The 18,155-nt window shown below is 39.0% G+C and overlaps 1 protein-coding gene across 1 annotated transcript in view; it reads right to left on the reverse strand.

Moving 5' to 3' along the window:
* ACBD6 (acyl-CoA binding domain containing 6) overlaps window positions 1-18,155 on the reverse strand; it is a 201,001-nt gene that overhangs the window by 108,460 nt on the left and 74,386 nt on the right. Inside the window, exon 4 of the mRNA XM_006142316.3 lies at window positions 12,111-12,193. Coding sequence (XP_006142378.1) covers window positions 12,111-12,193 — 83 coding nt within the window. The remainder of the gene's footprint in view (window positions 1-12,110; window positions 12,194-18,155) is intronic.

The following is an 18,155-nucleotide window of genomic DNA, read 5'->3' on the forward strand; positions in this document are numbered from 1 at the left end:
TTTAACAAAACGTCTAATGTATGTTGTCTTGATCAGCTGTATAGGAATAACCATTATGAAGATAACTGAGAAAAAAATTAAAACTTTAAAGGCACACATAATTAATTTTTTAAATTTCAAGTTGAATAATATTTTTATGAGGTAAGTGTAATAAGACTATACAGGGGGTCAGCAGGTGACATGGTGGTGAAGCCACTGGACTCCTACATGGCCGACCACCATTTGAGTCCCAGACCTGGTGGTTTGCTTTTTTACTTTCTCTCTGTCTCTGTCTCTGGTCAAATAATAATAAATAATAATAATAATAATAAATAAAAATTAATAAATAATTCTTTGAAAGAAAAAGACTATGCAAAAGTATATTATCTTATGGATAAGCCCCATAGTTCAGTGGTTAAGTCCTGTGAATTGGGAGCCAGATCTTAAATGGCTTTGTGAGGTTTGAATCCCAGCCCCAGAAGCTTGAAAAATATGCTGGGCACAGGTGTGTGTGCCCAAAATCCTGAAGGGAAAGAGTAATGGAGGAAGGGGATTGCAGTGTGACCTCATCCCATTGGTGGTGCCTTCTTGTTCTCTCTTTCCGTCTGAGGCAAAAAAATATTTTGAGGTATTTCTCTGATGGAGGATGGTTTGTTCATGAGGTCTCAATGGGTCCCTGACTAAAGTAATCCTCAAAACTAGTGAAGTTCTCTGGTTCTATTTTCAGGCTCACAGATAGTCATCTATTAATCTATCTTTCTGGGCTCCTCAATTCTTAGAAAGGCAGAGGGAGTGCTCCCAACACTTCAATCACTATGAAGATGTATATCTTTGGTAAATAAATATTTTAGTTTATAGCCCAGATTAAGATCAATTTTATTACTGCTACTGTGCCTTTGATGGTCTGCTGCTCACCTATGGGGCTTTTTCCTAGATTTCCTACATTTCTGAGGTTGAAGACCCTGATCTATGATAAATTCACCCAAACAGCCAATCTGTAAAGTTCCTTTCAAGGATGAAAAGCTTGCATTGCATTTTATCCTCCAAAATTTAGTCGTACTAAATTTTTAATTACTTTTTTGTAGGAATTGAAGTTCCTAATTTACTTGTTGTACGTATGATCAAAAGTCATCAATTTGAAAGATAATGTACCGTTAGTTTGTCCAAGTAAAATGTTAGAAAATAATGCTGTCATCTCACTGACCTTAGCTGAATATGATTTTCAACACTCTGTCGTGTATGCCAAATACGAGTCCAAAGGCTAATGCTGTTTATATGATCTTTATATACAAAATCTCTACAGAATCTTTGATGTGATGAAACCATCTGTATTCTAGAAGCTGAGGTAAATGTCTATGTAGAAATTAAGATCCTATCTATACTTTTTAAAAAGCTGTTTTAATTTACAAATATAAAACAACGATATGGACATATTTTAAGTTTGCTTGTGGTTGCTTCTCTTCCTAAAAAGAAAGCCTGTTTTCACTCTAAGCTTTTCAGCAAAGCTGTTAGTTTAAGATTTATCTAGGAGGCGCAAAATATTGGGTTGTCGGAAAAGTCATGACACATTTTTCTATGCAAAAATGTGTCATGACTTTTTGGATGACCCAATAAAGTCAACTCCTAACTCAAGGATTAAACAGTCATAACTGAGACCTGCCCTGTAGCACAGTGGTTAAGCCCTATGCATAGGGGACTGGATTCCACATGACCAACTGCCATGGTTCAAATCCTGGTTCCCCATAGCTTGGAAAACAAGTGCATGTGTGCCCAAATCCCGATGAGATGGAGAAGTGGAGGAGAAAGTATTGTGGTGTGACCACACACCCCCAGGGAGTACTCTCTCTCTCATACAGTTGTCAATGGAGGCATTTAAGAATAAATTACTTAAACCAAGTTAAATATAGTCATAGCAAGCATATCAAAAATCTCTATTTCTAATTAATACATAATTAAAATTTTAGATGTGAATTTTATCTTGTAGCACTGTTTTTGACTATTTTTTACTCTCAGTGCTTATGTTTACCAAAGAGTGTAACTGAGTCCATACTATGATCCTCAGGCAAAATCTTACAAATATTACCTTCTTTCTAAAACACCTTGGTCAGAAGCCCTGGAAGAGGCAAAACACTGCTTGAGCAATAACAATGCCCAAGAAGCCTAGCATTCAGATCAGTTTTCTTAGTTGCATTTTTTTTTTTTTTGGAGGTTTTTGCCATAGGGTGCATGCGCTCGCCAGACAGACAGAGACAGACAGAGAGACAGAAAGCGAGAAATCACCCCCCAAGGGGGATGGCCACGCCGCAATCCCTTCTCCTCCATTCTCCTCTCAGGATCTTGGGCACGCACGCACACACGCCCAGCATGAGTTTTAAGCCACCGGGCCCGGGACGTGAACCGTGGTCGACTACATGGGAGTCCAGCAACATAGCCATTACACTAACTGCTGGTCCCTTAGTTGCATTTTTTAAAAAGAATTATTTTCTTTAATTTTATTTATTATTCACTTTATTTTCATTTGATGAGAGAAAGTGAGAGAGCAAGCCGCCAGGTCTGGGACTTGAACTGTGGTCAGTCACATATTGTCCAGCGCCCTAACCACCACGCCACCTGCTGGTCCCAGTTGCATTGTTTTTTAAAACAATTCTCAAAATCCTAGGTAACAAATAGACATTTGGAAACTATTTACTAACCTGGCATATTTCATTGATTCTAAAACATTATTTTCATATTTTGATACCACTTATGGATCTTATCATCTATAGCATTTTACAATTAACAGATTGCATTTTCCCCCCATAATGGTATTTAAACAATGGTATTCTTAAAACCAATGGTTTGGTGGAGTCAAAGAAGTAAAGAGGTAGGTTCAAAATATAGTGCCAAATGGACTACTGAATGAGTAAAGGAATATACACAAGGGGATTTTTAAAAGTTTGTGAAAAAAATTGAGGTACAAAAGCTTATTTTGGAGCAAAAAAACTTTGACATCCATGCTATATTTTCCAATACACATTTTCCATGAACTTTTAGAAGATTCCTCACACAGGCTGAGTATCTCTTATCCACAATGCTTGAGGCCAGAACTATTGTAGATTTTGGTGTTTTCTGTCTGTTTTGTTTTGAATTTGGGGGATATTTGCAACCACACAATGACATATGTTGGGGATGGGGCTCACATATAAATATAAATTCATTTATATTTTATGTATACCTTATACACATAGCTTGAAGGTAATTTTAGACAATATCTTTGTATTACAAGTTTTTTCTGGAGGGCTCAATGCGCACTAGAGAGAAGAGGACCCCCATGGGGTTACTTTCAGGGCACACACATGTATGCACATATACTCAGCATGTTTAAGCTGGCAGGTCCAGGACTCAAACTGGGCGATTGGCCATGTGGGACTGGGCTGCCTTAAACATTAAGCCACAGGGGCCAGCATTTTAACTTCAACTTATCCTGTGAGGTCAGTTGTAGAATTTTACACTTGTGGCATTATGTTGACACTCAAAAGTTGCAGATTTTAGGCATTTCAAATTTTGAATTTTGGTTTTGTTTTATTATTTTTATTACCAGAGAGTGCATGCACTTTTCAGAGAGAGACAGACACACAGGAAGAGGGAATGAGCACCCCCTACCTGCAATGAGCCGTGGTCATGCCACAAGCCCTTCTCCTACATTCCTCCTTCCTGCCAGGGTCTGGGGAATGCACACACACATGCTGGTGTAGTCTTCAAGCCTCCAGGGCTGGCATTCAAACTACGGTCGGCTACGTAGGATTTGTCTCCCTTAACCGTGCGGCTGGGCCCAGATTTTAAACTTTCGGTGAGCGATGCTCAACTGGTACTGAATCACAATCCTCACAGCTGCAATGCTATTATAACTGCAACTGATTTCAGACAGGTAAAGAAATAACCAGCTTCTCCCTTCTTGTTACATAGTAATGGCAACATCTTCCTCCACCAAGTACTATTTTCAGACTGGATTATATATGTAGTGTACTTAGTTCAAGGACCAAAAAATTCTTAAAGCCCTCAAATTAAAAGTTCCATTTATTATATATTATGTATGTTGATAAAGGTCCCTTCAAATTAAACTAGTTACATTTTTACATATTTTTCTCACAGTATTTCAAACAAGCATTGACAAAAGAAAAACTAATGCCTCAAATGCTTCTTATAGCTAATTACTTAGAAAAAGTTAACTAACCTCCACTTTACAATATACTGGTTAGTAAAAATGCATTTTTACCTTTTAACATCTGCTTAACTCTGAACAAAGCTGACTGAAAATTTCTGATACTTTAAATGTTGGAAAGAAAAAAATGTAGTTCAATTTTGATCAACCCCTAGAAAATCAGTGGCCACATCAGAAAAATCTACAGACCCCATTTGCTAAAGACTCTACAGAGCTGAGTTATTATACATTCTCAACCATTAAGGTAAGTCTGAAATCAATAAGACAATTAATCCAAAGGAAACATCATCATCAGTATACTGATAAATGGAAGACTAGAGTCTAATTTTACAAGAGAAGCACATTTTTTAAAACATTACATGGAAAAGGAATTTAATTAAAATTTTTTTTAACTGAAGATATTCACTATTTTAATATAGTAACAAGTATCAAATTCAATTTTATTAACTAGAGAGTATGATTCCTTAAACATTTCAGGAGCCAATATAGTATAGTAATTAAGAACAGAGTGGGGCCAAGTGGTGGGGTGCGGGTAAGGCAAGTGAGCCCATGTGGGAAAGTTGCTGGGTTTGTATCCCCAGACCTTCTCAAGCCCACCAGGTATGCCCATTACCTGGGCTGGCTAAGACTGGGTTGGATCATGGCATGAAGACCCTGTGGGTGAGGAAACCAGCTATGTCGCTGGACTCCCACGTAGTTGACTGCGGTTCACATCCCGGACCTGGTGACTTAAAACTCACACCGGGCGCGTGTGCGTGCGTGCCCAAGATCCCGAGAGGAGAATGGAGGAGAAGGGATTGTGGCGTGACCATCCCCCCTGAGGGGGTGATTTCTCACTTTCTGTCTCTATGTCTCTCTCTGTCTGGCGAGCGCACGCGCCCTGTAGCAGAAACCTCTCAAAGAAAAAAAAAAAAAAAAAAAAAAGACCCTGTGGGTGTGTCTATCTCTCTGACTGTTTTTCTCTCTTCACAGAATAAATAGATGTTTTTTAAACCTTAAAATGAAAATTCTTGGGACCAGTAGATGGTGTAATGGCTATGTCGCTAGACTCCCGACCTCAGTTCGAGTCCCAGACCTGGTAGCTTAAACTCATGCCGGGCATGAGTGTGTGCATGCCCAAGATCCTGAGAGAAGAATGGAGGAGAAGGGATTGTGGCATGGCCATCTCCGCTGGAGGTTGATTTCTCGCCTTCTGTCTATCTCTGTCCTTCTGTCAAGTGCATGCGCCCTATAGCAAAAACCTCTCCAAAACACAAAATAATAATTAAATAAATAAACAAACAAATAAATAATCGTGACAAATACTCAAAAACAAAACCATTAAAAAAGAGAGAGAGAGCAAGCAGAGTACTTAACTAACCTTGAATCCTTGGGCAAATAACCTAACCTCTGAATCTAAGTTTCCTCATCTATGAAACAGATGAATAACTCTGATGATTAAATGAAATAACACACATAGGATACTAGCATACAAAAAGCAGTCAATAAATGCTTTCATAGCATCTTAAGAATTTAGTCTAGGACCAGCAGGTAGCATAGTGGATGGAATGCTGGACTTCCACATAGCCAACCATAGTTCGAGTCCTGGACCTGGCAGCTTGCTTTTTCATTTTTTCTCTCTCTCTTGTGAATGAATGTGCCCTATAGCAAATTTTTTAAAAAATAATTAAATTAAATTAAATAAATAATTCTTTAAAAAATAATAATTTAGCTTATTATAAGATGGGGATAATTTTTTATACCCTTTCATAGTATTGTCAATGAATTAATCTAACAAACATTAATTAGACCTTCAAGGAAATACTAAGAAGCTAATGCAGCTGGAGGATGTACAAGGGTGTGAGACGCCCTGTTCATACTCTTTGTAATACATACACCACCTCTTATTATTGTAATGGATCCTGTATACCCATAACTACATGTATCCTTACAGGTACATACACACATACACATCTCAAACTCTAAAGTTTGGGATTAAGTGCCTAGTATTACAAAGGTACTACACATAGATAAGGACATAGGGGAGAGAGAGAGGAAGACTAGAGGGGGTAGACAAAAAAGAAGACAAAGGAGGGAAAAGAAAGAAGGAAGAAAAAGGAGAGATGAAGAGAAGATCATGGTTTTAGAAATTTAGAAAGACCCCATCTTCAGAAAGGGCTGTTGATCTGCAAACAGGTGGATTTGCCTATATGCTTGGCTGGCACCATGACATGGGAGCTAAATGAAGCACGCTAAAAAGGGCGAATATGAGAGCCAGGAGACTCTTACAACAGTTACTGTTTATGTCAAGACCCATTTGTCCCAAGGGACCCATTTTCACATAATCTATAATTATCTCTTTGCTTTAATCGCCTTGTCATTCCTGAGGCTCTCATGGGCACTGGAAGAGGAAAAGCTCATTAACTAAACCTTTTCTCCTCTCTCCAGCCACCCATGGCTTTTAATTGCTTGGTGTGTTATTATCTAGGAGTGCAACTGGGATCATTTTCATAAGAAAGGGAGGTAGAGAGGAGGAAAGGAGCCATGAGTCCCTGAGGTATGCACCACAGACAAACCTTTGCTTTCTCAATTATTTATGCCAGCTGAGGTTTTACAGGCTGAATAAATCCATAACTCAAGTTCATTCTGAGCAGTCAGATTCTCCAGGGGGAGTTGCCCACTTGCCTACACACACTTGTGTAGTCCTCAAAGAATAACCAGAATGTAACAAGACATATGTTACCCAATTTATCACCTATCACCAAAGTGTTAACACAATGTTGATCACAGGCAACACAGTGAAACAGGGAAGGATTTCGTTCCACCAGCCAAACAGATGGACGGCAGCTTTCTTGGTTCTAAGAACAGTGGTGTCATTGGGAAAGGGGTGTCCCAGAATGACTGAGCTTGTTAAGAGCATAATGATCCAAATATTCCATTTTTAAAACACAAAATATGTATAACTCACACTCTTGAAGCTTTAGTCTTTAAACAGATTCGTTAAAAATAGGTTGCTAACTAATAATAGTAAGGTTTGAACAAATAACTAAATGGAATTTTATGCCATCTGATTTTACAGATTTCTTACGATAAAACAATCTATGTCACAGTTTTTTCTCTGATCACACTTCTTTCAGGAAAATTTTAGAGTATAATTTAAGTGTAAGTGACAGGTTTTCATTCTATTTCATATTTTAACCAAGAATACAAAGTTAAAGCATAAAACAATCACTTTTATTCTAGTTTTTTGTATTTATATTCTTCCATTTGATTATCAGAACTAGTGAGCAATTGATGAAAAAATATTTTAAAATAGTTTCAAAATTCATTATTGTTTAAAAACTGAAACTTTATGTCAATGATGAAAGCATCTCTTTGAAATTCTACAGGCTTCTGTGTCTGACCACAAGCAGTGACCTGTGGTATTTTCTGCCAAAACACTTCATTTGTCTCACAGAACAACTAATCAATTCCAGAGCCCATCAATCATTTCAGTTGTATACTAGTCTGGTCTTGCTTAGAGAAGGTCCAGATGGCTGCCTGTGTAAGTGGAATTAATAAAATTCTGATAGATTACATGGCACCAAACTAAAAAATACAACAGGGAAGACTGAATCTTATTGCAGGGCAAGGTGGATACTGCATACTCTTTTATTTATGACATTCTTAATTCTTGCCCTAATTTCTCGATTTACATGCCAACTTTTGGACCAAACCTTCTAAGTATACATGTCACCGAAAGCAATCTCTTATTAAGAGTGCCGGTATACGTACTGAAATACCGTCTGACTCTTTGCAAAGACCTACGCCTACTAACCAGTGCCTTTTCTGCCCACCTGCAGTATAAATGAAACACAGCCAACTGGTAAACTACAGAAGGTCCCTGACTTAGGATGGTCCAATTTATAATTTTTTGACTTTATGATGGTATGAAAATGATACCCAATCAGTAGAAATTGTACTTTGAATTCTGAATTTTTATCTTTTTCCAGATTAGCGGTACAAAGACTTCAATATGCTTGAGATGCAGGACAGCGGCAGTGAGCCATTCTTTCCACTTTCGGTACAGCAGTCAATAAATTACATAATATATCCAATACGCTGTGATAAAATAGGCTTTGTGTTCAATGGTTTTGCCCAACTGTGGGCTAATGTAAGTGTTCTGAGCAGCAGGCTGGGCTAAGCTATGTGTTTGTAAGGTTAGGTGCATTAAATGCACTTTCACCCTAACAATATTTTCCCCTTACCATGGGCTCATCAGGACATAACCGCATTGTAAGTTGAGAAGCATCTGTAGAAGTACTGGAAGTTACAAGATTGATGACGCTCTTGTTTCTACTGTCAAACACATATCTGATAGCAGTGGCTCACCCCTTCTATTTTCCAATGTCTTACAAAAACAAACAACCTGTACTTAATTCTATAAGTAGACATCATGTGATTTTAGCTGCCAACATTAGGCCTTTGCTCTTGGTCTCCCCTGTGGGGACTCCATGCTGAGTAGTAATGCCAATAAAATCTAATGGCAACAGGAAAACTTATTTTGTGCCAGACACTGCGGCAGGTGCTCGGTGTGTATGTATTCATATTATCCACGTGGGTACCCTCAAAGACAGATACCACTGCAATTATCCCCATTTCACAGATGAGTAATCTGCTTGTTACTTCCTCAATATTTGAGTGGTGGTGGTCTGGCTCCATAATTTTTTGTATGAATCAAGACTACACTCCCTCTGCTATATTACAGAACAATTAACTAGTTCCAGAATGAGAAGTTGGTGTCAGGGCTCCGGGCTATTAACACAGAGATCTGTACCTGGGACATCATACTGTTGCCGTCAGTGACAGAGTGGAAATAAAGCACAGACCCAAAGAGGCAAGAGCAAGCTCAGAATGGGTCCCAGTGGCTCTTGACTTCAGAGCATTTACATTAAAACTAAAGCAGGGCCTTAGCTCATCATCTACAATACACATTTACCAGGAAAGCTAACACGGAACCTTAAACTAATCAAATGGAGTTGGTAGAATGATTTTCCTGATTTCTAAGAATGTGAAAAAACCTGGAGTTACATATTAAAATATCCAAAATAGATCTTTCAAATACACTATTTTATGTCCTTTCTAAAAATAATGGGCCTAGGGTCAGCCCTATAGCCTCGTGAAGGGAGCCAGATCTCACATGGCCTACTGTGGTTCAAATCCCAGCCCTCATGGCTTAAAAAACACACTGTGTGAGTGTGTATGCATGCCCCAAATCTTGACAGGATGGAGAGATAGATAGGGATTATGGTGTGGGCACACATCATTGGGGGTGCTTTCTCCTACTCCCTCTCTGTTTCTCTCTGGTCATGTGGAGATGTCAAATGTAATTCCAGGCCAGTAGCAGACTTTAAAAGTACCTTTATCCCTCCTAAATCTTTATCAGCCTTCTCCATCCTACCCCAAATAAACATGTAATCGAAGTAAACATGGCGTGCTTGCTATGCAAATAGATTCAAGATGCCTGGTCAATAATTGGAAAGTAAGAACATTTCTAGTTTTTGATTCATAGAGTTATCAATAACTTTCCTCTTAAAACACTAACTGGGGAGTTCACACCACTACTTCTTTATGCAGGCAATGTCACTGAACTCTTTTCTGCAAGAGTGAAGCATAAAGTTTTGGTTACAAATTCCTCTTTTTTTCTATGAAGATATTTTTCAATAAATTTAGGTGAACCCAGTTTTCCACTCAAAAATCACAGCTTATTCATTTCATGGTAATTAATAAGTAACTCAAAAAAAGTAAGAATATCAGAGACGATTCTTTTTTTTTTTTTTCCGGCCAGTACCATGGTCTAGTAGTTAAGGGAACCCATTCTCACACAGCCAACTGAGTGGTTCAAGTCCCAGATGTGGCAGCTTGTAAAACACCCAGGCACATGTGCATGCACACCCAGAACCCCAACAGGAAATGGAGGAGAAGTGACTGTAGCATGACCATGCCCCAGTGGGGCGCACTTTCTCCCTCTCCCTCTGTCTCTCTCTGGTGAGAGCATGAACCCACTGACAAAATTAAAGAAAAAGTAAAAATGACTCTTTAAACCATAAAATCTTTTGACTCGTGCACACACAATACTGAAAGAAAAAGATTATCCAGGAAATTTTATATGTGACACAAAATTTAAGAGCTTTGTTAAATAACACAAAATCATCTTTAAAAATGTATTATGGTAAGAAGTATATAACATAAAATGTACCAGCTTGGGGCTGGCAGGTAGCATGGTGGTTAAGGGCGCTGGACTCCCACAAGACCAACTTAGGATTGAGTCCTGGACCTGATGGCTTGCTTTCTCACTTTCCCTCTTTCTCTCTCTCTTTCACTCTGTCCCTCTCTTGTCAAGTTAAAATAAATAAATAAAGTTAGAAAAAAAAGAACATCATAACCCTTTAAAAAAAAAAAAAAAGAACCAGCTTAACCATGTGTAAGTATAAAGCATTTTGGCAATGTTAAGTACATTCACATTATTATACAAGCAATCTCCAGAACTTTTTCATCTTGTAAAACTGGAACTGTTCCCATTGATCAACTCTCTAATTTACCCTCCTTCTAGTTCCTAGTAACCAGTACCCTATCAATACTTTCTGCTTCTGTGAAGTTGACCACTCTAGATACTGCATGTAAGTTTACTGATATGGCATTTGTCTTCTTGTGACTGGCTTATTTTACTTATGTCTTCGAGGCTCATTCATGTTGCAGCATGTGTCCAAATTTCCCTCCTATTGAAAGGATGACTTCATTGAAGTATAGAGAAGAGAAGAGAAACTAATAGAGACTGGGATGGGTGGGGGAGAGGGGAAATAGAGCGGTGCTGGTAATGGAAATGAAATAAAAAATAGGTAAGGGGAACAATTTCTAGTGTTGCATAGTGATAGTGCGGTAGGGTGATAATAGTTAACAACAATTTATTCAGAGTAGTAGATCTCAGAGTAGCTACAAAGAGAATTTTGAATATTTTCCCAACAAAAAAATAATGGCAAACAGTTGAGATGATAAATTCTTGGGCTGTCAGAAAAGTCACAAGTATTTTTTCTATGTTTTTCTATGTAAAAATGCATCATGACTTTTCCAACAACCCAATAATTACCATAATATGATCATACTACATTATATTTTATGTTGAAAAATCATGTATCATATGAATATGTACAATTATTATACTTTTTTTTTAAAAAAAAGTCTTTCCTTTTTAAAGTTGGATAATATTCTGTTGTATTTATACACATTTTGTTCAACTGTTATCTGGCAGTGGACACTAGTTGCTTCCACCTCTTGGCTACTGTAAACGTTGCTGCAAATGTGGGTGTGCAAATACCTCTTTGAGATCTTGCTTTCAATTCTTTTGGATACAGATCCAGGAGTGGAACTGCTGGGTCATATGTTAAGTCTATTTTTATGTTTTTGACTTCTCACCGTTTTCCACAGTGGCTATGCCTTTTACAGTCTAAAATGACTTTTAATTTAAAGTAAATTAAGTGACTTTTAATTACAGTATATAAGTTATGAACATTAAAAAAGAACTTCAAAAGAAATAATGATATTTTGGGAAAACTTAACAACAAAAATTCATTACTTCAGATGGCTTAAGACAGAAAACCTCGCACTATGAACTACTTACACGGGGAAAAGGCACGGATTCAGACTCAGTGATAATCATCACGTATTCAGACACTATATCACTGGCCAGACACTTCCCAGCTATAAAGAGCATATACCTAACATATTCTTCCTGCCATGTTTTATCTTACTAGATACTACCAAACCCACCTTATGTTTAAAGAGTGCTTTGCAAATCAAAGAGATTGGGATTAATACAAAAGTGCATGCACACATACACATAAGGACATATGTATATATAATGTGTGATAGGTGCACATATATTCCTACTATCAAATACTAGGAAAATAATTACCTTATGGTTTCTTCATGATATAGAGAACTAACAACTGGCCCACCAAAACCAGTGTTTACTTCCTTTCCTTTCTTCTCTGGTGCCTGTAGGAGGGAAAGGGTAGAAAAAAGACGCATGGATTAAAGCAGGGTGCATTAAAACCAGTTGTGAAATATTACTTTGCTAAGAAATGCTGACGATTTTATCTTCAACCACTTCTTCAAGCCCTAGTCACAAATTTAAGGTGGTATCAGAAGGCAACAGAACTTTCCCATGATCCCAGTGATGGAATGGGTACTCACCTGCAATCCAAGGTCACTCTACTACCTCCTTCTAGAGCCACCTAAAAGCAATAGTCTTAGCTAATTGTGAAATAATGTTCAATGTGGAAAATATAGATGTTCACGTGAAAAGATAAAAATGAAATACAAACATCAGACATGAATCTGATTAGGAAATCATATCGAGATTTTAAAAACTCCTATATAAGAAGCAAACTAAACTGTAATAAAACTTCAAATTCAATCGTAAGGAAAATATTTTTAGATAGAAAGAAGGAGAAAAAGTAGAAGAGAGGGAGGGGAAGGGAGGGGAAAAAGAGGTTTAGATTTGAAATAAAAGAAAAAGAAGCTAACTGCTATAGAAATGCTTTCCAAAGTCAAAGATTCAATAGGCCCTGCCCCTCTATATTCTCAAAAGACACACGAGTACAATTAATTTACGAGTACAATTAATTTATCAACAGGATTCTTCTGTAACATGTAATATGGAGGCAATGAACTTGAATGTTACATTCATTGAAGTTCTTTTTTTTTTTTTTTGGAGAGGTTTTTGCTATAAGGCATGTGCACTCACCAGACAGAGAGACAGAGAGATAGAAAGCGAGAAATCACCCCTCCCCAGGGGTATGACTATGCCACAGTCCCTTCTCCTCCATTCTTCTCTTGGGATCTTGGGCACAAACGCACAAGCACTCGGCGTGAGTGTAAGCCACTGGGTCCAGGACTTGAATCCTGGTTGACTACATGGGAGTCCAGTGACAACCATTATGCCAACTGCTGGTCCCATCACTGAAGTTCTTAATGTAAAGTACACAGTTTAGGACACATACCTACAGTCTGCTTGGCAACTATCTGCTGTGAAAATACTTACCAATAATTAAGAGTTACATGGCATTTTGAAGAGAAATGAATACAGCTGGGATTTTTTTTTTTTTTGGCTTTTTTTTTTGGAGAGGTTTTCGCCATAGGGCACGTGTGCTCATCAGACAGAGAGAGAGAGACATAGAGACAGAAAGCAAGAAATCACCCCCCAGAGGGGATGGTCACGCCGCAATCCCTTCTCCTCCATTCTCCTCTCAGGATCTTGGGCACACACGCACATGTGCCCGGCGTGAGTTTTAAGCCACCAGGTCTGGGACGCGAACCGCAGTCGACTACGTGGGAGCCCAACGACATAACCATTACATTAACTGCTGGTTCCCAATACAGCTGTTTTTAAAATTTAACTGATAACTTTTTTCTTCATGATAGTGAGAGAAAGAGAGAATGCAGACGTGGGGGAGGGATTTTTGACACTATCTTGCTGTTATCACTGTCCCCCTCCCACAGCCTCCAAGTTAGGTACGACCACAGGCACGTACCACTACACCTGGCCTGCTTAGGTAGGCTGGGACGTGAGCCCAGGCCTCCCATGTACCTTCAGCCACTACACCCTCCCACTTGTGTAACCAAGGTTGGGCCTTATTAGCCTTTATTTTCTAGAGTGTTTTTTAGGTTTACAGAAAAGACAGCTGGAAAATACGGTTCACCTTTGTTTTGTTTTTAGTTTGCTAAAGGGTGTCTGTGGTTGCCAGAAAGAGAGAGATATAGAAGGAAAGTGAGAAATCAACCCTAGAGGGGATGGCCATGCTGCAATCCCTTTCCTCCATTTTCCTCCCAGGATTTTGAGCACACACCCACACATGCCCAGCATTATGTTCAAGCCGCCAGGTTCAGGACTCAACCATGTAGTTGGCCATTTGGGATCCAGCTGGCTTAACCACCATGCCACCTGGTTGGCTCAAGACAGTTCTCTTTTTAAACTTTTTTCCTTAGTGCCAGAACATGCATGCACACAAGAGAAAGGGGAGAAAGAGGGCTGCCCCTCTGCCAACAAGGCCTGGTTGTGCTACAATCCTTTTCCCTTCGTTTCTCCATCCCATCAGGATATTGGGCGCATCTGTATGTCTTTCAAGCCATGGGGTTTGAGATTCGCACCAGTCAGCCACGTGGGATCCAGCTTCTCAGGCACACACAGACCCGTGGCACTACGGGGCTGGTCCCATGTAAGAGAGTTCTCTTATACTTTCTCACATGTGTGTGCCTCTGCCCAATTTCGCCTATTATTAACATCCTGCATTAGTGTGGTATATGCTACAACTGATGAGCCATTATTAATATGCTGTTATTAAAGTCCATAACTTACATTAGGATTCATTCTTTGTGTTATACATTCCATAGGTTTTGATAAATATACATGTACCCACCATTACAGTATCATTCAGAATAGTTTTTTTCTTTTTTAAAAATTATTTTATTTAACTGTATTTATTTATTCATTTATTTATTTCAATTTGACCAGAGAGGGATAGAGTGAGAGAGAGAGAGAGAGCAAGCCACCAGGTCCAGGACTTGAACCTCAGTCGGCCACGTGGGAATCCAGCACCCTTAACCACCAAGCCACCTGCCAGCCCCGTCATTTAGAATAGTCTTGCTGCTGTAAAAATCCCCAGTCCCCCATCTATTCATCCCTCGCTCCCTTCTTCCCTCCAAACCCCTGACGACCACTGATCTTTTCACTGTTCCCATGGTTTTGCCTTTTTCAGAATGTCATACAGTTGGAATCGTGCAGTAGATAGACTTTTGAATTGGCTTCTTTCACTGAGTCTTATAAATTTAAGGTTCTTCCAGGTCTTTTCATGGCTTAATAGCTTATTTTTAAATTTTAAAAGTATAATTGTTTCAAAAAACATAAAATAGGGGACAGCAGGTGGTGTAGATGCTAGACTCAAACATGGTCAACCATAGTTCGAGTCCCAGACCCAGTGGCTTGAAAACCACAGTGGGTACATAATACATGTGTGCCCAAAATCCTGAAGGAGAATGAAGAAGGGACTGTGACATGGTCATCCCCCCAGGGTGTGATCACTCACTTCCCCTCTTTCTGTCTGTTTCCAGCTAGTGCACATGCTCTATAGAGGAAAAAAAAATAAAGAAAGAAAATAAAGAAAAAAATTTAAAAATCATAAAATATAACATTAAGAATATAGTTTGGTTCAGTGGTGTTAACTATATTTTCCCTACCTTCACCCAAAGCACAAGATTATTCTCGGATCTTCACTATAAGAATGTATAGTATAAGAATAGAAAGTTCAATTCTCTTTTTTAAGCTTATTTTTTTCCATGAGAGAGACGAGGAAAATGGAAGAGACAGAGAGAGAGAGGAAGGGAAGAAGTTAAAGAGGAGGAATAAAGAGATAAGTACCGCCAACATGGTCTTCACACCTTGATCCACCCCCATCAGCCTAGACCCAGGCACACGTGTGTACATGCTAGGTATGCTCAAGCAAGCCCTGGGACGTGAACCAGGGGGACCTTCCCAGCTGTGCCATTGTGCTGCTCTCTGACCCCTCAATGATCTTTTTTTTAAAGAATTATTTTTTATTTAACTTTATTTATTTAGTCATCCATTTTAATTTGACCAGAGAGAGACAGAAAGAACGACAGAAAGAGAGAGAAGGAAAGTGAGAAAGCAAGACACCAGTCCAGGACTCAAACCATGTTTGTCCATGTGGGAGTTCAGCACCCTTAACCACCACACCACCTGCCAACCCTAGCCCTCAATGATCTTCTAAAGAGACCTTAAATTTTTTTTTCCCTAAGTATTTTTTATTAATTCATACATTTAGCACTTCAACTCTTATTTGGTACAATATGTAGGTCCAAATTTCCATCTGATATATATCTGCCTTTCACCTGAAGGTCTTTTTTTTTTTTAAAGAGATTTTTTTGCTGTAGAGCATGTGTGCTTGACAGAGGGACAGAGAGACAGAAAGCGAGAAATCACTCTAAAGAGAGAATAGCCACGCCACAATCCCTTCTCCTCCATTCTCCTCTCAGGATCTTGGGCACACACACAACGTGCACCTGGTGTTGAGTTTGAAGCTATCGGGTCTGAGATTCAAATGCGGTCGACTACGTGAGAGTCCAGTGACATAACCATTACGCCATCTGCTGGTCCTGATCTTTTTTAACATTTACTATATAGTGTGGATTAGTTAGCAATAAATTATCTTTGTTTTTGTTTAGCTGAAAAACAGTGTTCATTTCACCCTCATTTATTTGTTTTTGTATTGAAATGTGACTCACATAACTAAAATTAACCACTGTAAACAGAACAACAGAGTGGCATTTAGTTCATTTACGATGCTGTACAACACCACCCCTATTTAGTTTCACAATACATTCACCATCACAAAAGAAAGCTGTGAACACATTAAGCAGTCTCTTTCCATTTAACTCACACCTAGACCCTGGCACATACCAATCTACTTCCTGTTTCTCTGGATTTGCCTGTTCTAGGTATTTCATATAAATGATATCATATATGTGATCTTGTAAGTACGGTTTCTTTAACTTAGCAAAATTTTTGCAAGGTGCATCTACATTATAGCATGTACCAGTTCTTCATTCCGTTTCATGGTTGAATAATACTCTGAGTATGTACACCAATGTCACATTTTGTTTATTCATTCATCAGAATTCATTCATTAGAAATTTGGACTGTCTGCCCCTTTGGTTACTAAGGTGAGTATTGCTATGAACATTTGTGTAGAGGATTTGAGTACCTGTTTTGATTTTTTTTTTAAGAATTATGTATTTATTGGGACCAGCAGATAGCGTAATGGCTATGTTGCTGGACTCCCATGTAGTCGACCGCAGTTTGAGTCCTGGACCCAGTGGCTTAAACTCACGCCCGGTGTGTGTGCATGCGTGCCCAAGATCCAGAGAGGAGAATGGAGGGAAAGGGATTGGGGCGAGGCCATCCTCCCTGGGGAGTGATTTCTCACTTTCTATCTCTCTGTCTCACTCTTTCTGGCAAGCGCACGCATGTCTCTGTCTGTCTGGCAAGCGTGTGCACCCTATAGCGAAAACCCCTCAAAAAAAAAAAAAAAAGACTTATGTATTTATTTATTATTATTATTATTTAATTTGACCAGAGAGAGACTCAGAGAGAGAGAAAGAAAAAGTGAGAAAGCAAGTGTCCAGGTCTGGGAATCAAACCACAGTTGGCCACGTGGGAGTCCAGTGCCTTAACTAGCATGCCACCTGCACCAGCCCCAATTCTTTCCAGTATATGTATGTATGTCTAGTAGTGGACTTGTGGGTCATGTGGTAGTTCCCTTGTCTCTCTCTGATAAATGCAAGTGCCCTCTGGTAATTTTTTTTAAAAAAAGACAGAGCTTAATTTAGCCCCACTACTGAAATGAAACCCTTGTAAGGCCTCTCCCATATGTCCCACATATTGTGTTTTCTGTCTACTTTGATGGGTAGAAAACAAAATATTCAGTCTTATGTCAGTTCTAGGAATTGCTTGGCCTACTGTTTTCTGTGCTTCTTTCCCCAGCCTGTTCCAGCCATGTACAAATCAGTATTCGACCTGAGGGACCCCTCTGCGAAGTTCTCAAGCTTTCTATGCAGAAATGCTCTGTAAACTCTAGCTCAAATTGAGATTGCCAGGAACTTCGGGTTCCTTTCCCTGCACTGGAGCCTAGAAATTAACACCAGGCAATAAACTAAGGTACCCGTAGAGCTCAGTTTGTTTCCTTCTCTCGTAGTTTGGAACAGCTTATAGTAAAATGTCTGTAAATCACTGTTTCATCCAGGAATTTGAGCCACATGTTTGGTTTTCTTCTTGTTTTAGACAAAAGGGTAAATCTCGTCCCTTTTACTCCACCATGCCCAGGAGCAGAAGTCCTACCAACATTAATTTTAAAGCCAGCATAATAATCTGTTTTAGTCTGCT

The sequence above is a fragment of the Tupaia chinensis genome, unplaced genomic scaffold (assembly GCF_000334495.1).
Source record: "Tupaia chinensis unplaced genomic scaffold, TupChi_1.0 Scaffold000074_1, whole genome shotgun sequence".
In the NCBI taxonomy this organism is placed as follows: Eukaryota; Metazoa; Chordata; class Mammalia; order Scandentia; family Tupaiidae; genus Tupaia; species Tupaia belangeri.